The sequence below is a fragment of the Protopterus annectens genome, chromosome 10.part0 (assembly GCF_019279795.1).
Source record: "Protopterus annectens isolate FY-2018-M chromosome 10.part0, PAN1.0, whole genome shotgun sequence".
Taxonomy (NCBI): domain Eukaryota; kingdom Metazoa; phylum Chordata; order Ceratodontiformes; family Protopteridae; genus Protopterus; species Protopterus annectens.
The window spans coordinates 1,164,853,589-1,164,880,967 of NC_056744.1; the positions used below are offsets into that span (position 1 = coordinate 1,164,853,589).

The 27,379-nt window shown below is 40.0% G+C and overlaps 1 protein-coding gene across 2 annotated transcripts in view; it reads left to right on the forward strand.

Annotated features, from left to right (window-relative positions):
• Positions 1–27,089, forward strand: part of LOC122813535 (cytochrome b-c1 complex subunit 6, mitochondrial) — a 159,737-nt gene extending 132,648 nt beyond the window's left edge. For both annotated transcript variants that reach the window (XM_044085907.1, XM_044085908.1), the window contains one exon: positions 26,852–27,089. In XM_044085907.1, the coding sequence (XP_043941842.1) occupies positions 26,852–26,884 (33 nt within the window). In that variant the 3' untranslated portion in view covers positions 26,885–27,089. The remainder of the gene's footprint in view (positions 1–26,851) is intronic.
• The last annotated feature ends 290 nt before the right edge of the window (positions 27,090–27,379 follow it).

Here is a 27,379-nt window from a genome sequence, read left to right on the forward strand (position 1 = left end):
GTGGAAAGTTAATTTCTACAGGAGCCTGGAAACCCCAAGCTTTGTCCCTCACAAATGGCAACTAGATTGTGGGTCTTCCAAGGATTTATCTTTGGGGAATTCCTCAGACATTTTTGCCTCCTCTTTAAGCAGTCAGCTGGAAAAGTTTTTCTACAGGACCTGGAAAAAGTTTGTTCCGGGCCTTCTTGCATGTAGTCCTGTAAGACAGATGCCTTTTCCTTTCCTTGTACATTAATGTTCCTGTATGCTTTTCCACTCTCTCCACTAATGTATCCAAGGTGCTTATGAATATTCAGAAGGAATCCCCCAAGGTCATTGTGTTGACTCTCGTCTGGTCCAGGCAATAGTGGTTTTCCCTCCTTTTGGAAAGGACCAGGGGCAATTACCACAAGCTTCCTCTTGGAGATCTACTCACACAAGAACAGTGTTTGATTTACCTCTACCCCAGTCAACTTCAGCTGACTGCCTGGATGATGGGTCCTTTCCTTTAGGCACCTTGTGGCCGTGCAGCAGATACTAATAGAGGCAAGAAAGCCTGTTACTAGAAAATCATGTATTAGAAAATGGAAGAGTATTTCTAGTTATTGCCAACAACGTAACTAGCACCCATTTAAGGTTAGTGTTTCTCGGGTTTTACAATATTTGTAAGAGTTAGTCATTTGGCCTTTCTTGCATTTCCATCAGGGTTAATTTATTTACCATTTTGGCATGTTTCACCATTGATCATCTTCTTTTAATGCATTTTCATGTCACAGTGTCATTGAAAGAGGTTTTGCATAAAACACCTAAAAGAAAACCAGTGGCTTCTCCTTGGGATCTTAATTTTGTGTTAGAGAAGCTAGCATTCTCCATGTAAACTAGCTCCTCTAGCTAAAAATAAGGATATCAACATGGTAAATTGATGCTGTGATCTCTGCAAAGATAATCTGGTCTTCTCTGGGTCTAAATCGGGCTTTGTTAGCCCCATTCTCCAGGAGTTTCTGTTCCCTTCTCTGTTGCTCTACCAACTGTAATAAGCTAGGGTAATATACCTGTATAGCCAAGGCTACTGCAGCAGCAGCAGCGATCAGTATAATGAACATCCTCCATCAATTAGCATGAAAGCTTTAAAGGACTTAACACTGTGTTTGGGGGTGTGGAAGTTTCCCTGAAGGTTTGGAAGCTGGCTGGCTGTTGTCCTTTGCGGGGTATAACATACATAACTAAGGCTACCACTAGGTTGCCACCTATCCTCCCCTTTACGGACGGTCAGGAAATCAAAGTGATTGTTCGGTAGTCCTGGAAACACTATACAAACTCTGGTATTCTGTTTTAAAAATCAGAGTTTGTTAAACACACCATGGAATTGGACATTATTTAAAAAAAAAAAAAATCACTAACACAGTGCATTTGTGACGTAAATGGGGGGGGGGGGTAGTTGGAGAGGATGTGCCTTCTGACACTGACATGCCTGTGACATGAATTGGGAGTGAAGTGGTCGGGATAGGGGAGGAGAAAGGCAGATTTATGTGCGGTACGAGAGTGTGACTTTGATCCAGTTTTAGCTGCAGTGAAAGGTACCCAACCCTAGCTACTGCAGCAGTGATCATTCTAATATTTGCTGTTTGCAGTAAGTTTATTTACTAAGTATACTTTCTCTCTGCTTCCATGGTGGCACTGTACTTGCTCCCTTCCTGCTCTTTGGTGCAATACTTTGTGTATTATTTGTGTAAATAATATCCTTTATTTTGCCATATCGTATGAATTTCTCATAATAGAACCACTTACTGTTCATTTTACCAGTCTTAACATTTTGGTCATTGTAACTTTTTGTAATCTGTTTCTTTTGTCTAAGTTAATGTCTGTCCATCTCTGTTAAAAGCAGATTTTCCTTTAAATCATTTTCCTGTGAATTGAAAGCATCCACTTTGCTTTTTTTTTTTCCCCCAACCCTCTTTCTCTTGCTGTACAGTACCAGTACTAACTGGACTTTGATGTGAGCCATCTACAAAAGATTTCATAACATCTCCATGTTGCATAACTTCAGAGACAGTCTTCTACATTTGCTTCTCTGTTTCAGGCCTCATTGACCCATCATCTTGCAATATTTCCTTTATCAGTTTTCCCTGTTTCCTGCTGTTTCCCTTGCCACTGGACCTTTATGCAATATCGTCTGGTACAGTCTGCATCATCTGCTGCTTCTCCATTATGTTGGACTCATTATCTCATTATGTTGCTGCATTGCCTATTGGAATTTCTAAACTAAATCCTTTGCTTTGCAGTTGATCGCTCTTAGATTTCTATTTGGTTTAATTTCTGCCTTCTTAAACAGCTTTTATCGATTACATTCTACCTTTGTGATCTTGTGGGGGGTTTTTTGTCTTCTCCAGGACGTCCATTGTTTGTTCATTTATTTAATGTTTTGTTCTGATATAGCTTTTTTTTCATGTTCTCTGTATTCAATATGCAATCTTTGTGTGCAGCATGATTGAGCACTTCTTTATCCTGGGAACCTATGCACCCAACCCGTTCTTTTACCTACCTTTCATCATTATAAAGTACATGTCCTTGTTCTCTCTGAGATTTTTGTGAGAAGGGTGTCGGCCACTCTATCTCCATTCGCCTGTGTGAGTGGCATGATTTTGTCGAATGATCTCTGTTTTTAAGTATAACTGCAATTGCTTTGTTTTTGAAACCTCCCCTCTCCTCCTGAACCTGTTTGAAAATGCCACTGCATTTCAAGTGTCATTAAATTCTCTCCTGTGTTAGTTCTCGGATTTATTGCAGACATCTGGTACCTATCCCAGAAAATTCCTTTCTAGTTGAAGTTGCTTCAAGAAGTATTCCAGAATTGCATTCTTCTGGATAAATTCCCTCCTTTATGCCCAAGATGGTGGTGAAGCTATTATTAAATCCCGCTGTGCACCTTGCCACTCTCTAACTGTAAGAACAAATAGAGAGTACTGTATTAGCTGGACATCCACAGGCAACTTTAAATAACTAGCAAATTACATCATGTTATGAAAATGATGTTAAAATTTGTTGGGGGAATAGGTAAGAGCACCAAACACAAAGAGGTAGAGCCACGAGTAACTTAAAACACTTTGCAATGATGAATTTTTAGCTTAACACAGTTTTATTGGCGTTTTCGGAAGCGACAATACGTTTCCTTCTTCAGATTAAAAAAACACAAAAACTCCAACCACCAACCTATAGCTATTTTAAACCATTAATATGTCGTGATATAAATTACCATATACGTCTACTTATTCTTAATTAACTAATTGCATTCAACATTGGTGTTAACCATATTATAAAAATATATATTATAAGTAAACGCTGATTATTTATAATGATAATGCCTCACATTCACCATGATAAAATTACAATACTGCATTGTAAAATAAACATTAAAAACACATTAAAAATGCCTTAAAAATAGAAATAGTGCAAAACAGTGCACTTTAAACTAAATAAATGAATAGCCTATGCAAATATCCTTAGGTGCTGCAGGACTAAATAGCTTCAAATTAATAGGTACTTATAACTTAGACTTGAAACCTCAAGGACTAAGCCTACCCAACTTTTTCAAAGTACTCATGCAATATTCATAAATGGACCACTAACTTAATGAATTTACTAAAAATGTGTTGTAAAAAGATATATGTATTTTTGAACATTTTTGGAATAGGTAAGAGGCCAGTGCATCAGAGCAGCAGCCATTACAACAGTTTTCTTGGATTTTGCTTCTTAACGAAATACCTGTAAGGACACCTGTGCATATTTTTTTTCTTGTATGCTAGATGGATGATCTGAGGGTAGAACATGGATTGTATGTGTTGTCCTTCATGGCATGCTGTGAGTACCACCTTCACCGGAGGATTAATAAGTGCTGTACCCATAGGTAAGGTTTCTGTTGCAGATACAGAAAAGTTGCTTGAGGTAGATGATATACTGATCATCACTGCAGTATGTAAGCTCTCACTACAAGTCTTTGGCACTGTTGCTTATGATCTGATAGCAGACTCTTATCCAAACTGCAGAAGAATGCACTGACAATATTGAGTAATATAAATAAGGGAGACCTCCCTTCTTTTGATGTTTGTTAGTACTTCTGAAAGGGCAAATGCCTGAGACGCATTCTAATTTAGTTTAGATGGAGTCGCTCACTCCCACAGTAGGCAAGAAATGGGTCCTTATGTGTGTTGCATGTTCTCAAGGGCTTTACAGACTTGAGTGTGGAGGCAAAAGATGTGGCTGTGTAATTACCTTTTTCAGTTAAAAAAAAAAATCAAAGGAGGAATAGGGTACCCACCTTTTTAGCCTTTATTGTACTGGCATCCTGGGAAAAGAGTTCAGTCACACCAGAGGGATGTCTGTAGATCTGTGGAAGTTGGCCAGGAAATTTCTTTTGAACACATCTGCTCTGCTGCCAGTACCCTGAAGACAGTAAAAGTGAACAAGTGTGGCACACTGAATATACACAAGCAGATTGTATTTTTCGTTGAAACAACTATGATGCTAAGACCGCCTGATTAGTTACCTCTCTTTTGAAGTCTCTAAACACAGCCTTCTGAGTAGATGTCTAACACTGCTATAAATACAGCAAGCCCTGGACTGAAGCAGTTATGTGTACTCCATTGTGACAGCAACTGCCACTTGTGTCCCTGCTTAAGATATTTGTGCTTCTATACTCTCATTCTGTAGTATTTGCATAGTAGATGCCCTGACTTTTTTCAAGAACAGAGTTTGCCTCAGCTGTCCTGCCTGGTATGAATTAGACCTTCATCCTATTTTTTTGCATCTGAAAGTACTCCCGAGGGGGTATTCTTGGTGTTTTATTGCAGCATGGAGTGTTATTGACCTACTGCATTTCAGTGAGTATATACTCACCATAACAGTAGATGCTTAAATAATAAGATCACAGCTATAAGTCTAGCTATCACATTCCTTCTCATGGTTTTGCATATATTAGTTGATTTTGTGCTGTTACCTCTGTGGTGTTTCATTGTATTGCAGAAGTTAACCAAGTTTGACCTACATTGTGTGTTTTATTAATCTTTACTTCGTCTGTACTTGTATTGAAGGTACCCAGTAGTAGTTTGGGAAAATCCTGAGCATATTTCCATAGCTTGGCTTTAGGCAAAATGAACAAAGTAGAGCATGCAGTATCCTTTTATAATGGGTCTGTAATGGATGAGGCTTGAAACTGCATCAGTGTGTCTTTTGGGCATGAGATAGCTGTAGAGTTAAGCCAAGCACTTATGTCCACAGTCCTAATGCTAGGTCGTTGATAATTTTATAGTAGTAATCTGTTATGCTTGCACCACAGTATTCTGTCTTTTCACAGACTTTGCAACTTCGGTATATTTGATTTTGTATGATACACTGTGGGGCCCATACACTTCTTACCTGAAGGCACTTGAATGATGTCGGTGGCGGTGATTTTATATTCTGGCACCTCACAGTCTGCTTAGCCACACAGAAATTTCTTTGTTACCTTTGGTGCGAGTCTAGTTTCTAATAGTTAGTATTACGAGCTGTCCTACTTTGCATGGGATAGTTCCTTTTTAGGCTGGCATATCCTAGGGGGAAAAACATGGAAAAATAGCAAATGTCCTGAGATTAAGACAAAAAGTATTTCTCAGATTCCCTTTAATAGCTACATAAAACAAGTTTTTTTTTTCAGTCTCAAAACACCTTACTATTGTATGAATTGTATTGTATGTGGAAGCATGGAGGTGTTTAGGTGAAATGGCAGTGGAGTTTTTAACTAGATTGTTTAATGAAATCTTGGAAAGTGAGAAGCTGCCTGAGGAATGGAGAGAAAGTGTTTTGGTACCGATTTTTTTAAGAATAAGGGTGATGTGCAGAGCTCTAGTAACTATAGAGGGATTAAACTGATCATTCACAGCATGAAGTTATGGGAAAGAGTAGTGGAAGCTAGATTAAGAAGGGAGGTGATGATTAGTGATCAGCAGTATGGTTTCATGCCATGAAAGAGCACTACAGATGCGATGTTTGCTCCGAGAGTGTTGATGGAGAAGTACAGAGAAGGTCAGAAGGAGTTGCATTGTGTCTTTGTGGATTTAGAGAAAGCATATGACAGGGTGCCTAGAGAGGAGTTGTGGTATTGTATGAGGAAGTCGGGAGTGTCAGACAAGTATGTAAGAGTGGTACAGGATATGTACGAGGGTAGTGTGACAGCGGTGAGGTCTGCAGTTGGAGTGACTAATGCGCTTAAGGTGGAGGTGGGATTACATCAAGAATCGGCTCTGAACCCTTTCTTATTTGCAATGGTGATGGACAAGTTGACAGACGAGATCAAACAGGAGTCCCCGTGGGCTATGATGTTTGCAGATGACAATTGTGATCTGTAGTGAGAGTAGGAAACAGGTGGAGGAGACCCTGGTGAGGTGGAGATATGCTCTAGAGAGAAGAGGAATGAAGGTCAGCAGGACTAAGACCGAATATATGTGTGTGAATGAGAGGGAGGATAGAGGAATGGTGAGGATGCAGGGAGTAGAGGTGACTAAGGTGAATGAGTTTAAGTACTTGGGATCAACAGTTCAGAGTAATGGTGAGTGTGGAAGAGAGGTGAAGGAGAGTGTACAGGCAGGATGGAGTGGGTGGAGAAGTGTCAAGAGTGATTTGTGACAGACTAGTACCAGTAAGAGTGAAAGGGAAGGTCTACAAGAGGGTAGTGAGGCCACGTATGTTATATGGGTTGGAGACAGTGGCATTGACAAAAAGGCAGGAGTTGGAGCTTGACGTGGTAGAGTTGAAGATGTTAAGATTTGCACTGGGTGTGACGAGGATGGACAGGATTAGGAATAAGTATATTAGAGGGTCAGCCCAGGTTGGAAGGTTTGGAGACAGACAGATTACGAAGGTTTGGACATGTGCTGAGGAGGGATGCAGAGTATGTTGGGGGAAAAAGATACCAAGGATGAAGCTGCCAGGTAACAGGAAAAGAGGAAGGCCTAAGATAAGGTTTAGGATTGTGGTGAGAGAGGATCTGCAGGTGGTTGGTGTGATGGAGCAAGATGTAGAGGACAGGAAGAAATGGAAACAGTTGATCTGCTGTGGCGACCCCTAACGGGAGCAGCCGGAAGAAGATTGTATGAAATAAAAATTACTTTTTCTACAAATGTGTTTATTTTGGCAAAATGTGCAGTGCAGTCCTCTGCACTGGTCATGGATGTGGTTTGTACTGCATATTCTCACATTTCCATAAGATGTCCCACTTTGTGTGTAGAATTGTCACATTGTGAAAATGCACTGACTGTCTAGTCTTTTCTGTGCTTTGAGTGTTTACCTAGAATGTTTACTGTAGAAGTTGAGGGCTTGCAGGGGAAAGAGCTCCTTTTATTCCTTTTCCTGGACAGCTGGCTACCCATGGTCACAGTCAGGGTAGCTCTCTGCAATAACTGTTGCTTTAGTCTTCTGTTGTTGCTATCCTTTAAAATAACCGTAAACCTTTAAACTTTAAAGAAGTCTTTTAATCAATTCAGCACAAAGGCATTCTTTTACCGGAGGAAAGTTTGAGCATAGTTTGACTGTTGGCCATGCTTTAGAGGGGCCCAGAAAGTAATTAATTGACTTTGCATTTGGGGTGAGAATTTAAGACAGTTGTGCTCATTTTGGAGCTCACTGTGGCGACTGTATTCATCATTTCATCTGCTTGCATACTGATAGGATGCGAGTATTAATGTGCCAGCAACTGCAGTCATCATATTCTCGCCACCCTTTCACTAATGTGAGAATTCTCTCTGTCTCTAGGTTCCAGAATGGTGAGTAGTGCCCACTGTTCACATTGTGGGGCTACACAGTGTATTCCCAGATGATAATGGATGCTTTACCGGTATAGTGAGAAAGCTCACCTTGACCCCTCCATAGTGCAGGAAAAGTTGCACATCCATAAAATGACTTCAGACAAACTATTTTGAGCTAAACACAATGGTTCTCCCCTCATGGCTGTGGTTGTGCATTGTGTTCAGAACTCCTACTTCAGGCAGCCATGTTATGAATTGTACATTTTGCAGGTCTACAGTGGGCTATTTGGGTTAATTAGGCTTTGTTGGTTTCATACGAGGGGAGGGGGAGTATGCAGCCATCCTTTTAAATCCACAATTCAGTCCTCTCCTGGAGCTGAGGATAAGGGAGGCAGTTTTGATTAGGATCTCCTATGCAAAGGGCACTCTAGAGACTGAAAGACCTGATGTTTTGTGCTCTCGGTAAAGTGGATGGTGGACCTGTCCTCCCTGTTAACAGGTGAGAATCTTCCTGTAATTTTTTCTTACTTCCTCCGATTCCATGCCTCTCCAAAATTCAGAAAGAAGGATCCAAAAGTCATCATCCTTCTCATTCATCACAATAATAAAAAACTACTCAACTATTCTTGCAAGCCACTTTACCCTAAACACATCATATACCTTCACTCCCTACTAGATGGAGACATACATCCAAGCCCTGGTCCTAACCATACCTCTACCTCTGAAAAATGTACTCTAATCACTAGTAGCTCCATAACCGCTTCCAAGCCTGCTAACTCTCTCCTCATAGCATATCTTAATATACGCAGCATTAATAATAAAATCCCACACCTCCATGCCCTCCTAGATGTCCACCAATTTGATATCCTATGCTTATCTGAAACTTGGCTTAAACCCACAATTAAAGATAATGAAGTAACCCCACCTGGTTATAATATCAGAAAAGACCGTACTACCAAAAAGGGAGGAGGGGTCGCAGTCCTCTACAAAACAGAACTACAAATCAGCACCATAGACCTTGACCCACCTTTAGACAACCGAGGTGAAATACTTCTCACTAAACTTCAGGTCAACTCTTGTAAAGATATAAATGTCATATGTTTATACCTGCCTCCAGGAAACAATATTAATACCCTTGAAAATATCCTAAATTGGCTTTCTATCACTCTCCCACAAGAAACCATAATTTTAGGAGACTTTAACATTGATTGGCAGTCCTGTAATAATATACACCCTTCTACCCATGTTAACTTGTACGGCTTTACACAAACTATTAACTCCTCTACCAGAACTCACAAACCTAACAACAAAGAAAGTACCTTGGACTGGATATTTACTAATAATCCTCTACATACCTGCAAAGTAGGGACCCTCCCAGATCTAAGTGACCACTCCCTAACCTATTTTATTAGATCTAAAACCAACCTCACTCATCCCAACATTGCCAGAACTGTATGCTACAAAAAGCAATTTAACCCTGAACTATTCCAGACAGAACTTAAACAATGTAATTGGTCACCACTAAAATATCTTCCACTTGATGAAGCTGTAGCCTATTTTAATACCACATTCTTAACCATCCTGAGCCACCATGCCCCATTACGCTCTATTAGATGCAAAGCTAAAAGAGCACCCTGGCTCTCTAATACTACTAGGCAAAAAATCCATCCAAGAAACAAATCCTGGGTAAAATGGCATTCTACTAAAAACCCATCGGATTACCTAACATTTAGACAACTAAGAAATCATACTAAAAAAGCCATTGTGCTAGATAAAAAGAACTTCTACCGCCAAATACAGCAAAAGAAACCTCAAAAGTTTTGGAACAGCATTAACAAACTTCTTCACCCAGGACAATCTATCACACCTAACCCTCTAGGCTCCAACCCCGATAATCCTATTCACATTGCCAACTCCTTTAATTCTTTCTTTACCAATGCCGTCCAGTCTCTTGCTAGCCATCTATCGCCAGACACCTCAAATCTGCCAAACTCATCTTTAAATCCTCCTCCATCTTTTCAATTACAACCAGTGTCTACTTCTAGTATATGCTCTCTTCTACTAAAACTAAAACCTACCACCCCTTCAGCTGACCAACTCCCAGCAGAATACCTTCAAATAGGAGCTAAATCCATTGCCTACCCTGTATCCATTCTTATCAACAGAACCATAAGTGAAGGAAATATCCCATCCATCTGGAAAATTTCTTACATTATTCCACTACACAAAGGTGGGAACTCTAACGATTTCTCTAACTTTCGTCCTATAGCTTTGCTATCTCCTCTGGCAAAAATTATGGAAAAGTGTATCCAGAAGCAACTTCTTAACCACCTTCTCCAAAATAACATGCTTGCCAACTGTCAACATGGTTTCAGACCTTACCATAGTACCACCACTGCCCTGCTATCATTTACAGATTGTATTAACAAGAATCGTAACAAAGGCATTCTATCCTCTGCAGTATTCATTGATTTATCCAAAGCTTTCGACATGGTTAATCACAAACTGCTCTTACATATAATGATATCTCTGTCACTTGACCCCCTTAACCATTAACTGGTTCAAATCCTACCTTGAAAACGGAAAACAAGCGGTACTCTAGCACAATAATCTTTCTAATCTCCTACCTATCTCCCTTGGTGTCCCTCAAGGCTCCATATTAGGTCCACTCCAATTTTCCATCTATATTAATGACCTTCAGTCAGCAATTCCATATACTACCTGTATTCAGTATGCAGATGACTCCACTATTATCTGCTCAGCCACTTCTCAACTGAACTGCAGACCCTTACCCAGAATGCATTTAATACTGTTGAACAATGGTTTACAAACCGTTGCCTCCTCTTAAACCCAAAGAAAACTAAACTGCTACTCTTCTCACCAACCCGTAAGTCCACCCCCGCACATTTTACACTGGCATCTAACAATGGTACTGTTATCTCTCCAGACCTAACTACCAAACTCCTAGGAATAACTATAGATAATAATCTCAACTATGACACGCATATTAACAGTACAATAAAAAGTCAACAAGAAACTTGGATCCCTCTGTAGAATTAAACCCTTTCTTACACCCGCAGCCAGGACTGCTATAGCCAGAACTCATCTCATCTCCACTCTACTCTATGCTTCACCCATTTATACAAATCTTTCTAAAAGCAACATTAACAAACTGACAGTATCCTATAACAATATTGCCAGATTTGCTACTGCCTCTCCTTTCAGAACTCATCACTGTCTTAATCTTAAACAGCTTGATTGGTTAGAGTTTCTACACCATCTACACTTTTCACAGCTTACTATTGCCCACAAAACCCTGTATCAACCCACCAATACTCCTATACTCTCAACCCTACTAACCCCCTACCATAATCCTAAAAACTTGCGCTCTTCTAACAAGCTACTGTTTAACATTTGCAGATCCAACAATTTAGCAGGTGACTCCCTTTTCTCTAATACCATCGGTAAGCTATGGAATCTACTACCCACTGAACTCGCAACTCTCTGCTCTCATACTTTTTAAAAAGAAACTCAAGCTTCATCTCAAGTCACACTGGTTATGTTCCTGTACTATCCCTGACTAACTGTTGATACTTCTCACTTATAACTACCTGCATCATCCTAAGCCTTCCCTATAAAATCTGCTTATGAAACTTTTGAGTGAATTCTTTATATATACTTGCATATTACATCCTCTCATGAATATTCCCTTATTGTTTACTGCTCCAGTCATGCTTAGTGGTAGTAAGGCAGTTAATATTTCATATCTTAAAAAAAAAAAAAAAAACTTTTTTTTCTTATTTATACATCTGTTCTACTCCATACTATTTTCTATATTGTTTTTGGTATACGGCTTTATTGGTACTTCTTCCTTGATTGAATTTTGCATGTGTTCTTCTGTAAACTTTTTCAAGATTGCACTTTATGTTTTTTATTGTTTATTGTTTTTTGTTTGATATTCTTGGAGCTTTTCTCCCCGGGCCTCTACTGAAAATGGACATGTATCCAGCTAGACTAGCCTGGTCAACAAATGTAAAATAAAAATAAAAAAAATGTACTGGCTGAGAAGGGTACGGTCCTGGTATCAGACTGCAGAAACAGTACAGGTTGAGGCTCGAGCCCCCCCCCCCCCCAAAAATGAAACAAAAATGTTGAACAAACATCAAACTGCACAGACACCACTAAGGTAGATGACCACTGGTTACAGTCTAAACTGCCATGCAAAGTGCATATTTACCAGGAAGCCAAACTACTGTCCAAAGCTGCATAAGACAAGTAGAAAAAATATGCTGCAGTAAAATTCTCCTACAAAAGTACTGTAGTAAAAGTACTACATAAAACAGGTACAAACTGTCACTTCTTTTATGTAAAGTTCTTCATATTCTCTAGACAGATGTGCTTTGGAATTTGTTTTACTCAGTGGAATTTCTTTAAATGTGCACACCCACCTTGAGGATATGCATTTTTGATCAACGTTATCCCGCTTCTTCTAAAACAACTTTTCGGCTCTGTTTCTTGTCTTGGTTTGCTGACTGAAATATGCATGTCCGGTGTATGTCATATGCAGCCCTCCAACTCCCAAATGAAGCATGATCAGTTCTTGATCATTGTGAATATGCACTTCACATGCCAACAGATTCTTCTGTGCCTGCTGTATATGATAGATGTAGAAATGTATTGTTATACCAATTCTGGTGTTTTCCTTTAGCTTTACCAGCCCTGTACAAGACTTTTGCTATGTGCTTTACCTCTTTGTTCTTACAAAAAAAAAAACCTGCAGGTTTTTTTTTTTTTTTTTTTTTTTTTTGCAACTGAGGCTACTGCTTCACTCCATTGGTACCACTTTCTTCTGTTTTGAATGAGAAGTTCACCATTTCATATTTCTTTCCATTTTTGAGTTCTGTGATATAATTTCTGGTGGTCTGTCCCCCTTGCCTTTTTTGACGTGATGGTCCTTTGTTTCTATCTTGATACAAAGCTTTGAATGATGTGCCCTTACACAGGTACCACTGGTATTCACAAATATGAATCCTAGCCAAGGATGACTCTGTCCTTTCTACCCCATTTCAGATTTTTTTATTTGCGGTAGTGCTGTTCGGGATTCTGACTTAACATTTCAGCCTTGGCAATTTTTGATGCATGAAATGCTGAAATATTTTACCACTGCCTTGCTTGTGGCTTCTTCTACAGTGGGCAGCTTATCAACCGGAATAGAAAGGCGAGTCTGGCAAAACGGAAGCTAATGGTAGACTTGGACTTAAGCCTGCAGTTTTGTCTCCCTACTGAAAAGTTGGCCCTCATGATGCAGAGTTCCAACATACTAGGGGAGGGGGTCACAAATGCAGGAGAATAGTGAATATTAAATATCGCCCAAACTTTTTTGAAGGGGGCAAGCCTCCCACACCCCCAGAGATCACCATTCCTCAGAGTGCACCAACATTAAAAGCTTGTAACTGAAAGCAGCTGTGTATCTGGTTCTCATGTTTTTGTGGAGCAGTCTGCTAAGAAGGCAAAGGTTTTCTGGAAACATTCAAATATCCTATGTCTGGGGGGGGGGGGGGACAAACAGCACTTGGTGTAAGTAAAAGCAGAGGCATCTTGGCATGGATGACCTTCGTTGTAGGTCAGTTGAGGCCTGTGAAGTGTAGTTGTTAATCTGGGGAAAAAGTGTTCCTGTTGCATGTTTGTATTAAGTTAATAGGTTATTGGGGTGTTTTGTTGGGGTTTCTTTGTGAGCTTTCATTGAAACCAAAAGTCTTGTGTAAGATGTGACAGGCTACACAATTGTATAAAAGAATAACCTGCTAGGTATTAATGTATGCATGTAATGCAAGCTGAAACTACACATTTTAAAAAAAGCTATTATAACAGGTGGGAATAATATAATAATGGCAACACTTTCCATAATTTCTTTGAACTTTAGTGGTCGCACAGGTATATACAAAAAATCGTGAAATACATTAAGAAATGTAGAGTACAAATAGCTATGCTACAGGAGACACATTTGGAAAGAAATGATGTTATGAATTTGATAAGGATATTCAGGATGGTTATTCAGCTGAATAACTGGGTCAAAGAAAAAGGGAAGTACTTGTATTAATTGGTAGAGGAGCTCCAATAGTGGTGGGATTGGGGAGACAATGGGTAGATTTTTAGCAGTAAGGGACTGCTGGCAAGGGATGAGGATTTTGCTGGCATGTAGCTGTGTTCCACCTAAAACTGCTACAGTGAAGCTTAAGAAAATTGTGGGAGAAATAATTACCTTTCTGGCAAGTAATATTAATTATAGGTGGGGAATGGAATTTGATTTGCATTGGTGATTTATTCATCTGGGAGGCCTAAAAGGGAAAATATAATAAGAGGGTAGATTTTTGAAGTTTATGAAAGTCCTTTGTACTGAAGATGTGAGTTTAGTAGTAAGACTTCAGAGATAATTTGTGTATTCTTCACCAAGGTATAAAAACTGGGCCATGCTAGACAAATTATATTTCACAGGAACATGTGAATTGTTTTGATGCGCACCCAGTAATTATTTCAGATCACATGCAATAATTGAAATAAAAATGCAAGGTAATAAAATAAAAATGAGTCATTGGCACTTCCCGTTGTCTGTTAACGGAGAGGAGTTTGAGTAGTGAAAATGATTTGGCAGCTAGTGGGGAGGATGGAAAGTTCTTCAGAAAATATATCTAGGGAGTGAGACAAGTGGAGCTTAAAAATAAGGTAGAAATAAAGATGTGTTTATGAAGTAGCAAGACTTATTTAGAGGGACTGACAGAAGGTTAAAGTATTACAGAATAGGGGACTATCGCAGAACAAGAAACACAACTGCAGATTGCTAGAGTCCCTCTCTCTGTTTAATGTGGATTAGTTTAGAAAAATTGTGGATGAGTTTAGAAAAATTGCTATTAAGCAGCTGTTTTTGATAGTAGCACAGTGGCTAAAGCAACAAAGTAGAAGGGGTTTCTGCCAAGCTTAGGGGAGTGTATAACAAGGAAAATAACAAAAGATTCTGTAGAGAATTATACAGATTTTCATAAAATTTCAGAAATATTTCTTAATTAGACAAATGTGGGAATAAAGAAAAAAAATGTAAACATGTCCAAATTTGAGGAAGATGGGGCTGAATTATTAATGGGATAGGAGGAGAGGAGATGAAGCCCTCCATGAATTGATGGTATTCCTGTGGAAGTTTGGCAGCTAAGAGGGAAGAAAGTGATAATTGGTGAAGACACATCAGATCGATCTTCATATTTGCCCATTTTGATTCTAAATTGAGATTATAAAGTATTTGTATCTGAAATGTTTAAAAGAATGGCAAAGGTGATGGCAAAATTGATAGATATGGATCAATGTGATTTTTGTGGAAGGGAAGCAAACATTTGACAATGTTAATAGAACAATGATGATCCATAGGGAATCAGAATGCAAGAAATACCACCGTTAGTGGGCCTTGATGAAGAGGAAGTGTTCAACAGAGTAAGCTGGAATTTTGAGTAGGGCAGTTGAAACACTGGCATTCCCACAGGTCAGGCATATTTTTATCAGAATAGAAGTTGTGGCTAGCAAGAGTTGAGGGATTTTATCTGGCGGGGAAAAGGGCAAGAGTCAAGTGGGCTAAGTTGATCTTCTGATAGAACAAGGTGGTTTGTGATTAGGCGATTTAAAAGAGTATTTCAGAGCTACACAGTTAAGGCTCTTATACATAGCACAACGAGAAAGCTATAATTCAAAGTGGAAAGCGATGATGAAATGGGGGAAGCTCAAGAAATAAGGAGAGACGTTTGGATGCAGATCCTTAAGGAGAATAACTGTAACCATACAGAATGTTAGAATACTTTCTGGTACTTTATGAATGCAAGAACTAAGCCAACGCAGGACTGGAGAAAGGCAGTTCTATAGGGCTGACTGCAATTAGGGGTACAGAGAATAGGCAAGAGAGAGCTGGAACTTCCTGAATAAAACTGGCAAAGGGACCAAGGGCAAATAGAGTGGGAAGGTACTAGCATGTGAAGAGGGCAGAAATACATTTGGACTGCAGGTTAGGTCTCTATCAAGGATTGATATCAAGACTATAGGCAAAAAAAGGAATAGGGGAATCCTAAGTGAAAGACCAGCACTGGTATAGTTTTTGGTAGAGTCTAGAACAGAAGCCGATGTTCAAAAAGAGGTAAATTAGTAGGGCATATAAAATATTGCATGATAACTATGATTGGAGGAGGTTGGAAAGGAGTGGGAAGAGCTTCGCAAAGAAACAATGGGAATATATATGTATGGCTCCCAAATATGCAACAGTCGAGAAGATTTAGTATTTTTGTTGGAAGCATGGATAGGTAGTCCAAAGAATTTTTCCTCGGGTAGATTGCAGATGTTGGAGGTGTGCTGTGGAAGAGATAATTGGGAATATTTTTTGTGAGTGCAATGAGTTGGCAGACTTATTAATTCCCTATGGATTACTTTCAAATATTGGGTAAGCATTTTTTTTTTCTTAAAGCAGTGATTTGAGAATCTGAATTGTCCAACATTGTAAGACTGTACAGAGTTTGTGTGGTTGCTGCCAAAAAAGCAGTCACTCGGAAATGGAACTCTGTCTAAACCAAACAGTAGTGAATAATCTAACAGAGAGTAGGAGCAAATTACTTAGGAAAACATGGTAATTGAGGACAATACACAGAACAATATTTTGAAGGAAAATGAGGTTTAAGGGAAGGCAGAAATTGGATGAACTATAATGTCCATTTGACAGTGACTGTTTAGAAAATTGATGTATAATGTTTGCAACTGAAAATATCTTGTTTTCATTTCTACAAATGTACGATTGCCCTTGTCATAGGTAAAAATTCAGTAAAGTGTTTGTTAGAAAAAGAAGAAAAAAAAGATGACATCTATTACAAAATGTAGTATATGGTCAAGGGAGTTGGCTTTAATAACATTGAGAAATCAGCTTGTTGTCAGATTCCTGTTTTAATGGAGAAGTAATTGGTGTCTTCCAAAGTGAATGTGTTAGGCTCTGTAGTTAAGGGCTGTGTTTGAGATGGGCATCTTGTAGCAGGGGATTACTCTAATTAGACTTGTCAACACCAAGGTGTGCAGAAATTCATTATTATCCTGCCGAATTTGCTGTGAGGTAGTGAGATGGTAGATAAATACTGATATGTTCCCACCCTCTGTAGTGAATCTGAAAGAGTGCAAAGTACTAAACCCGAAAGAAAGATGGTGTTCTTCATTGCTGCATTAATGTTATGTTTTGGTAATTATACGGATAGCAAGTGCTGCTCAGCTGAAGTCTAAGCAAGAACATGCCTGACCTTGAGATTTTCCTGATCCCCGTAACAGACCTGATACAGACCCGATTTAAACTTTTGTTAAATTAGAAGCCTTGGGAAACTGATTTTGCCTTAAAAAAAAAAAAAAAAAAAAAAAAAGTCTTTGCCAAAATGCAGAAGCTGTGAGGGAAAGATGGGATCTGACCATCCCTAGCAAACAGGCAGGGTTGTATACGGTTGCTTCCCAGGCTGGCAGCAAATCAAGCAAGGATGGAAGAACTAGAGGTTAGTGTTAGACAGAAGGGACGAGGTGTATTTAACATGTACTACATTAGTATAGTAGTGTTTTATACAAGATTGTGGGTGTAGTCAAGAAGACAGCATGCAGGGATTTGGAGGGTAGTCAAAGCAGAAAGGACACAGTGCAGGCATGAAAACCACGAGTAATACAGGTTAGACAACACAGTGCAGCATATTAATATGGATGAATGTGTTTGCACAGATGTCCTAAATTGGGTGGTCCTAAACAGAATGGCTCAAATCATTCCACTACAGGTGCCACAAAAGCAGGCTCAAAGCAACACAGAGCATTATATTAATGCAGATAACACTCTTCTGGCATGGATGCAGCAAGTTAGGCTTGAAACATACACCACTATAAACCAGAACATCTCAGCAGTGCAGGTAGAGGTGCCACAAACAAGTTCTGAAAACACATTTGCATGGCTAATGAAAATAAACTGACTGTACATAATACAGAATATTGTTGAAGTTCACCTGGTGGCCACAGTAAAGGCAAGTATGACCCAGTGCAGTACAGAGTAAAACATACAGCAAACCGGTCAGCATAGCAATGCCAGATTAAAGCAAGTCTGGAAGTCCAGTAGACTTGCCATACACACGTACTAATGCCATAGCTAAGCAGGCTTACAAAACAGTACAGTGACTTATATTTAATGTTGTGGGGGGGTGCAAATGTACAGACAGTAACTATGGTGGAGGAAAAAGCTGGAATAATACAGCAGTATACTGTGGAGGTATGTACTGTACAGACGTGCAGTAAAGGTGTCGTCCATGAAGTCACTGTCAACAGTGGCCATGTAAAAAGCATTAAGGTGCAACAAGACTTGCCAAGTTAAACCTGGCAGCAGCCATTAAAAATCCATTAAGCATTTGCTAGATATGTAATCAGTGAGTTTAAGTACAGTAAGTAACTGCTAGGTAATACAAAATGACACAATCTGCTAGATCCAGGTAGGTAGCTAGTACAGTAAGCACTATTTTGATAAGACAGTGGTATAGGAATAGATTGTCCTTGCCTTGCTGTTGAATGGAGAGCAGGGAAGGTTTTATCAAAGTTGGGTAAAAGGATAGAAAATGCTGTACAAGAAACTAATGTTCTGAACATTGTCTGCTATCCCATTTTCACCAGGGCAAATATTACCACAGATTCCATTGAAAATTTAATTCAGCCTCTACAAGAATCTTGTATTCAACTCGCAGTAAGTCCTAGATAGGGGGAAGAAAAAAAAAACATCATAAAAAGATTTTGACCATTCAGATGCTGTTGGGTTTTTTTCTGTCTTGTCAGAGTTTTCAAAGTAAGTTAGGAGTTGCATTTGCATACAGATGTATACTGTTCTTATGACCATGCATGTAACTGTTTACTCGTAACTAGAATCTGAATGTAATATATGTTATTTCAGTAGTGCAGTTGTTGTGTCTTTCGGCTTTTCCCGGTTAGGAGTCGCCACAGCGGAACTCCGGTCCGCTAATGATTGGTAGCCGATTTTTACGTGCCTAGTTACCAGCCCTGACGCACAACCTTCAACGAAGGTATGCCCATTCACGCATGTCCCCACGCAGAAGACGCTCTAGCTGAGAATCGAACCGGACAGCGTCTTACTGTGAGGCGACAACGCTACCGCAGCACCTCAGTATGTGTATGATTTCCATGTTGATAATTGCAAGCATAAGCCATTACATATTACTGGAGTCCATTTTCTTTAGTACTTATGACTTTGGTTTATAGGCATATTTTTAAAATTGCAGGTGTAATTCATAACAAGGCAGTAAGAGGTGTTTTTAAACTCGCATTTTAAAAAGATCTGATCAGATCCAGCTTCTCAAACTTCATAGCTTCTTTATGTGATATTAAAGTGCTTTTCCATTTGTTTTGTTACAGAGAACAGCATTGGCTTCCACTTGGCTTCCAATCCCTACTGCCATGTTTTTTTTTTTTCTGTTTGGTAGTGTAACCTTAGTTGATACCCCCCCCCCCCTTTTTTTCTCCTTTGAACTATCAAGTCAGTGCGGTTGAAGTAGTGAGGTTGCTTGTAGCAGTCCTTATTCAGGTGATGATCGTAGATGAAAAAAGTACAGGTAAATAAGCAGCTGATAAGTTTAAAGTTTCTGAAAAGTCAGAAAATATTGTCAAAACAGAGAAGTGTGCAGAATCTGTAGGAATTGGAAATAAAATGTTAATCAGTGCCAAGAGTAGTGAGGAGTGGCTGCTGAAGATTAGCACCATGCAGCATCTTACACCATGAGTGGTATGTGTTAGTCAGCTGTCCCTGATTTGGGCTCATAATTTTGCTCTACCACTCACTCCTAGTTGCTCATAAAACTGGTGATTTTCAGAGAAGAGGTAGTGGATTACACTTTGATAGTTGTAATTTTGGAAAGTGTATGTTAATTCACATACTGCTGTCACTTTCTTAAGTTGAGTGGATCTGGAATGCTAGTTTCATTTCCCAGGCCAGTGAGGTTGTGTGTGTGTGTGTGGTTGTGTGTATGTTCATAAAAGATTTTGACCATTCAGATGCTGTTGGGTTTTTTTCTGTCTTGTCAGAGTTTTCAAAGTAAGTTAGGAGTTGCATTTGCATACAGATGTATACTGTTCTTATGACCATGCATGTAACTGTTTACTCGTAACTAGAATCTGAATGTAATATATGATGTTCTTCGTCTTCCCTTGCTGCAGTCCTGACTATTGGGTATAGTCCGCGTCCCAGTCGGAATACCAGAGTATAAGGCTGGCGTCGGTCAGGCGCATTAGACTGGCGTCAATGCGTAAGGATACTAACGCGCATGACCGACTTCATTTCCTCAGTCTTTTTTGCCGCATGGTCCGATGCAGAAGCAATTTTGCGAGTGCAGGTTGGCGTTCTGAAATTTTCGAAACCGGAGTTTCAGACCGAAAACAGAGTTGGCTAAGTACCCGTTGGGGAACATTTTGGTTTTTCTTGCCTCAGTATTTAACCGGATGTCAGAAAAAGTGAATAACTGAATTTCTTGTGGGAAACAGATACCTCATAGGGATTATCATACATTGTGTATACCTTGTTTAGGGCCTGAGCACGGCGTTGTTGGTTGCGCTCTTGTGCTAGATTTTAACAAGCACTATTAAGAGAGGAGGTTAGATTGTGCCAGGTTAGTGTTTGGGAAGCGTTGCAATTATAAAATGCCGTCGGATGCTCCGGCGCCGCTTCATCCAAGAAGCGCAAGGACAAAACAGTGAAGCCTAGGGTTGATGAACCGGCAGTCCCGGACGTCGGTTCTTTAGAAGGCTCAGTGGAGCCAGAGGTTTTGCCAGGAGTTTCTATGGAGTCTCAGGCAGATACTTTACTGTTACAGGATGTGCCTTCTCAGGAGGTAGGCCAGGCTGAGGGGGCTTCTCAGGTAACTGTTCTTCCCTCTCTTCCCAAGGTAGTTAGAGCCTCTCCTTCTGTTGCCAAAACTTCTTTGAGAGGTAGGCCAAGTTCAGCTTCAGTGGGGGCTTCTCCTAGCATTTCGGGTTCTGTGCCTAAGAAACATATGCTTAAAATGGCAGAAGATTTGATTACTATGATTAGAGGTTCTATGCCCCCTCCTGATAAGAGGCCTAGGGTGGAACCGGAGTTTGATAGTTTTGAACAGTGTTCAGAGGCTTCTGAGTCTTCTGTGGAAGACTTGCTGCAGTTTCCTCCTTATTCTGTTTCTGATGTCGATGATTCCACTCCTTCAGCTTCCCCTCCTGAGGATTTTTCATTTTCAGAGACTCTAGATTCTATGAGGGAGCACTTTAAATGGGAAGGCCAGGATTACTCTGATTCCAGGAAAAGGCTTAGGGAATTCTTGTTTTTACCCCAGCATAGGCCCTTAGCTATTCCTCCTGTGTTGAATGTGGTGGAAGATGTTTTTGCAGAGGCTTCCCTGAACCCTGATTCTTTGCCTCCTGCTCCTGTTAAGCCTGATAGGTATTATAGGGTGCCCGAAGCTCATAAGTATTTGTTTAAGAGTCCTAGGGCGGACCCAGAAACTGTTTCTCAGGGGCCTAAAGGTGTTAAAGCTTCTGTGGTTAAAAATCCTGTTCCCTCTGATAAAGAGGCAAGGGCTTTGGATAGGTGGGGAAAGAAAGTGTATACTTCTTCCACTCTAGCCATGAGGGCGTTGAATTGTCAGTTTCACATGCTGAAATATCAAAATTATCTCCTTTCACAATTGAAATCTAAGGTGGATGCTTTGGCGGAAGGTATTGAGTGTAAAGAGTTGCTGGATTTGGTTCATGTGTCTGAACAAGTGGGTAAGCATTCTTTGCAATGTGGTTTTGATGCTGTTCAGGCCTCCTCGAGGGTGGCTGCTACTAGTTCTGTTCTTCGCAGGCATGCCTGGTTGAAGGATCAGAATTTAGCTGAGCATGTTAAGACAAGGATTTTGGATGCTCCTTTACAGTCTGATGTGTTGTTTGGACCGCCTGTGGAAGCAGTTTTAAAGAAAATGGAGGACAAAGCTAAGTCTATGCAGACTGTTAAAGATTTTTTGCAGGTGCAGCCTCCGAAGTTTAGTAGAAATTGGCCTGCTAAGGGGTGGACATATCCTGCTTATGATTCCCAGTCTAGGGGTAGGTCTAGACGTGGTAGGGGCAGGGCTCAAGGTTCTTTTAGGCCTAGAACAGGGAGTTCACCTGCTCAGACTTCTGGTGAGGGCAGGGGTCAGTCCTTTCGTAAGCAGACCCAATGACCTGCCTTTTCAGCTGCCAGTGGATTCTCGTCTGGCAGCTCCTTTGGGAGGAAGACTGTCTCTTTTCAAAGAAAATTGGGATTTAATTACTCAAGACAGATGGGTGTTGGATATCATTCACCACGGTTACAGATTTTATTTCCACACAATGCCCCTTTCAAAGGCATGCCAGATGTTCCTCCTCCACAAAGAAAAGAGGCTCACAAGCAAGTTTCTCAGTTACTCCAGATAGGGGCCATTCAGCCAGTCCCTGTATCAGAAAGGGGCCTAGGATTTTATTCTCGCCTGTTCCTAGTACCAAAGAAGGGGAACACGTGGAGACCAATTTTGGATTTATCTATCCTCAACACTTATCTGGACATTCCCAAGTTCAAGATGTTGACGCGTTACAGCAACTTTTACCTCTGCTGGGCAAAGATCACTGGATGGTAACTTTAGATCTCAAGGAAGCTTACCTTCATGTGCCTATAAGGCTAAGTTGCAGGAAGTATCTGCGGTTTCGAACTGGAAATTCTCATTATCAGTTCTCTGCATTGCCCTTTGGCTTATCTACTGCCCAGAGTATTCACAAAGGTTCTGGCTCCAGTGATAGCTTACTTCAGGCTTCAAGGAATTCAAATCTATCCTTACTTGGACGACTGCCTGATTCTGGCTCAAGAAAAGGAAGACCTTCTACAGCATCTGGAATATGTCATAGCAGTGCTAAGATGCCTAGGGTATTCTGTGAACGAAATAAAGTCCAGTCTAGTACCCTCTCAAGACATGTGCTTTCTGGGTGTGAGACTGAATACAGCAGCCCAGATGGCCTTTTTAACCCCGGACAAACAAAAGAGTCTGTCACTTTACTTCCATCAACTATCTCATCAGTCCGTGCTGACTGCAAGGACAGTCCTTCAAGCATTAGGGTTCATGGCATCTTGTATTCTGGTGCTTCCCAATGCCAAACTGCATATGAGGAAGCTGCAATGGTATCTCAAAATGTATGGACACAGCACTGCCAGGATTTGGACACTGTCATTCAAATAATACCTTGCCTTCAAAAGGAATTCTTGTGGTGGGCTCAGGAATGTCACCTAAACAAGGGACTCTCTGTGACCCGGCCAGAGGCGAGTCAGATTTTAACGACAGATGCCTCGGACATTGCTTGGGAGCTCATCTAAATGGAAAGTGGATACAAGACAAGTGGCCTGCCAGACTACAGCATCTACAGATCAACCTGGAAACATCAAAAATCTGGACAAAGCCCATGAAAAATGGGTACAAATCTGTACGCTGATTTAACATGATTTGCATACATAATTGTGTAGCCCCACCCCTCCAATGGAATTGTGGGATACCAACTTTTAAACAAACTGAACAGACATCGTGAAACACAAAATAACAATAGTCCTTTATTTATATTAATATTTGAACTTATGCAAAACCAAAATACAGCCCTGCTTCAGCTGTGTCCTCAGGATGAGGGAGCAAACTTTTATAAGTGTTATGAAGTCTATGAGCCTATTATTATTTTTTTTTTTTTTTTGCAGGAACATTTTGCGGGCATGGGTTAAAAATATCAAGTACTGTCTGTGCCAGACATGGACACAACTGTGCTTCCTCCCACGTAGTGCAATCCCGGAGGACGGTTCTATTAGTTATGGAGGCGTGGGGTCGAGGATTAGGCTGGCATACCCTTTGTACTGAGTCTGGCGTGGGTACATTTTTCTGAGCATCACTTTGAAACATTGTAGTTTTGCATACTGTAATATAGTTTAATAAAGAGATTTGTAGCTTGCTTACACAGAGGCTTGTTGATCTAAAAACTTGTAATACAGAAAAATGCTAAAATGATGTAGGGTTTTATTAAGAATGGGGGGCATTCTATTTGAGTCATTTTTAAATGTTGAGTGGGATGGTGCAACAGTAAGAATTTGAGCACAAAACAGAATTCTTTGACTGGGGGGTGCAGTACCCAAAGCAGATTTAGCATAATCATTGGGGAGGGGCAAACTCAATCCACTGTTAAGTGAGCTGTAATCTTTACAATCGTCACATAACGTTTTCCCCATTGGCTTCTGTATACATAGTCCTCAAGACCTGTTGCCCTACCTTCTTAGAAGTACATTTATTCAGTGTGCATTTACGTCCCTTTCCACGCACACTGAAGGCTCTTTGAAAGTACACGTGTGTGTTTGTGCGTAGAAATGACAACTTACTTGTATGTCCAGTAAGGTTATTACAGTGAACTTGGCAGCTCGAAGGAGTTGAATTGCGCTTTTTTTTTTTTTTTTTTTTTTTTTTTTTAAGCTCATTTGTATTGCATTGGAACCATGTGCAGTTCAAATTGGGATCTCGAGGGTTGCTTACTGGACAATGTGTAATTCCACCTGTATCTAAATATAGCCAACCTTCTGTTTTGTTCGTGTGACTTGCATAAGGATTTTTGCAGACCTAGAGGCGCACGTATTTAATAAAAAAAATGCTCAACACCGATTAGGCAGACACTTCACTGACTTCAGTGACTGGATAGTATGAAACAAGTTTATACACACACCTTAGCTTTTGAGTGTCTTACTTTAATGCACTTTGGTTCTTTGTGTATAGCCCAAATGTCTTTTTAAACAATTGAAGTCAGCTGTTAAACGTAAGCACAAATAACATACAATGAAGTACTTAAACATCCTGTGTGATTTTGTCTGTCCTTTATGTTTATGCATCATACAGCAAATCCCCTCCACAACTCAAGGCATTTGTAAACTGACCTGTATATGGAAGGCAACTAGTGTACTGGTGTATGTTGTACTTGCTGAGGTCAGAGTCCGACACGGTACAAAGTGTGACTTAACTGAAGTCTGAACTTTCCGCAACAGTGTCTTCCTAATAACTAAATGAAGTTAAATGAACTAAAACCACACAGAAGAGTATAGTAGAGCAGCCCTGCCCCCTCCGCTGAAATCCGACAGGCTGGCAGGCTGCTCATGAAGCTGACATCACCGTGCACACCACTGCACGATGACGTCAGTCTAAAAAAAGGTGAAAAATGTTTTTAAAAAAACAGGAAATTTGGAAATTAAGGAGTGCCACTCTGGAATCGTGGCACCCCATTAATTTGGACCTGAAACCCGGTAAAAACAGAGATTCGATGCAGTTGAGAGGTATAGTTGTGTCTCTGTCTGTCTGTACCTGACTCTGGGTGCCTGTCTGTCTGTATATGCCAGACTGTATTTGCGTATGGAAGGCTGCTGTGATGGCACCTTCAGTACTCTTAATAAAAACACCAATAATAAATGCAAGATTCCTGATGTTCTTACTTTTTCCTGCCCTTTCTGGATCACTACCAGAAAGCAGTAACCAGAAGTAGGGAAGATGGGGATTGTTTAACTGCAGTGATATCACAAGCTAGGTGTGTTTACACAGAAGTATTTTAGACTTGCGCAAAAATGCACAGTGAATCACTTTATCAAAACAAAATAAAAACATTTTCTAGATAAGCATATGATTCATTACATAAATCAAATTGACTGAAAGCTACAAAAGCAACACGGAACAACGTAAGAAAGCAAAATGCAAGCTGTTAACAAGGTAGTCTGTCTTCCTTGTATGCATCAGAACCTCTAACCTAGCGGGTTTTCCACACATCTAACTTGCATATTTATTTTTCTGTGTGTAATTCAACTTCCCAGTTACCCTGCCAACATATCCTGTGTTGAGAACCCTCCTGGCCAGCATCCATGGATGCTTTTTTTTCTTTGGAAGTGCATACTTTGGTTTTAGCTTTCAGATATGCTCATTTAAAATTCTGCTGGGCAGTAGATGAAGGTTTGCAGAACTTGTTAAACTGTGAAGTTCAGGATCGGAATTCCAGAAAGTTGATCTCTGCAGTGATTACACATTAGCTCTGGAGGCATTTGTTTCAGATGAATAGGTTTTGGAGCTATAAACCCTTAAAATTGAAAGCAGCTTAATTTTCCCTACATAAACCTTGGATTCTTCTTCAGTGTAGACTAAATGCTCATTGATCAAGACTTGCTTATTTCTTCTAATCATTTTCTCCCCAGGAGTATGTGCCAGAAGTCCCTTAATACCTAGATGCGGACAGACTCCTTCAGTTTTATAGTACTGAAGTTTAAGAAAGAAAATGGACTTTCTCGTACTTTGGTAAGGAAAAGATACCGGTAAAACGGGCACTGCCCTTTAACTGCATTGTTGTCAAAGCAGGCGGTAGTTTTGCAGTCCTGTTAGTTGACAGTTCACACCTTCATGACACATTCCGTTATTCTCAAGGCAGAATTGACTTTACTAGAACAAATCTTAGTTTTTTTTTCTTGATTGTTTTGTGCCTCTGACCTGTGCCCAACATTTTACAGCCTATAATTATTCCACTTGTTGCACCCACTACCGAAGTTATTTCAACAAGATAATTTGGGTACACTTCTTACTCATATAAGTGTCATTTATTTTAGTTCCTTAAAAAGTGTTGGGAGAACTGAAAGTTTTGCATTATGGTGAGCAGGACATTTTGTTCAAGGGGGTTAACATGTTAATCTTTTTTCTATCTTTTTCTTTTAGTGAGGTGGTGTAGTGTTTGTTTGGGGGTTGTGTCTGTGCCGTTATAACCTGATGTAGTGGTGCTATTGTAGTGTGGGTCTGGGGAAGCATTGCTTCCTCAAACAGTGGTACACAGGTAGTAGACCTCTTTTTCCATGAGTTCTGTCATTTGGTAGTGATTAGTTTTGCAGTAGCCTAATATGTGCTCAGTGTAAACTGTTAAATGCGTTTGAATCTCGTATTGATGTTTGAATATTTTTATTGCAATGGCTAATGGTTTTCTGTTTATTCTTTTGACAGGTGGCTCACAAAGTTTTCAAGCACTTGAAATGACCTGGAAACCTACATCGGAATTGTATTCCATCGTTGGTTTGGTTTCTATCCTGTTGCCTGTTGGTCCATGCTCGTGAATACTGTATTTACTACTTGTTCCTTAACCACTTATTTTGAACTGAAGCTTTTATTGCAGGATGGGATGCATTCAGCTAAAACCAAGCATCATGGAGCAGACTTATGTGAATAAATTTACAACTGTGAACATTGGTGTCTCTCTCCAGTATATATTTAAACTTCTCTCCTAATTTTTAATTCTTGCATTTGCTTATATGAATTTCAAATTTGATAAAGTGCTTGAGTTAAAGGTAAAACAAGAAAGTAAAAGCTGAGCTATTCCCACAGAGCAAAACTGTTGTATAGATGTATTCAGTATGTTAAGGTAGGCTGGCCCAGAAGTTCTAAAACTAAATGTTAAGGTAGGCTGGCCCAGAAGTTCTAAAACTAAAGGGACTTTAAGGGAGAAGATAAAACTAATACAGTAGTTCTGTGGGT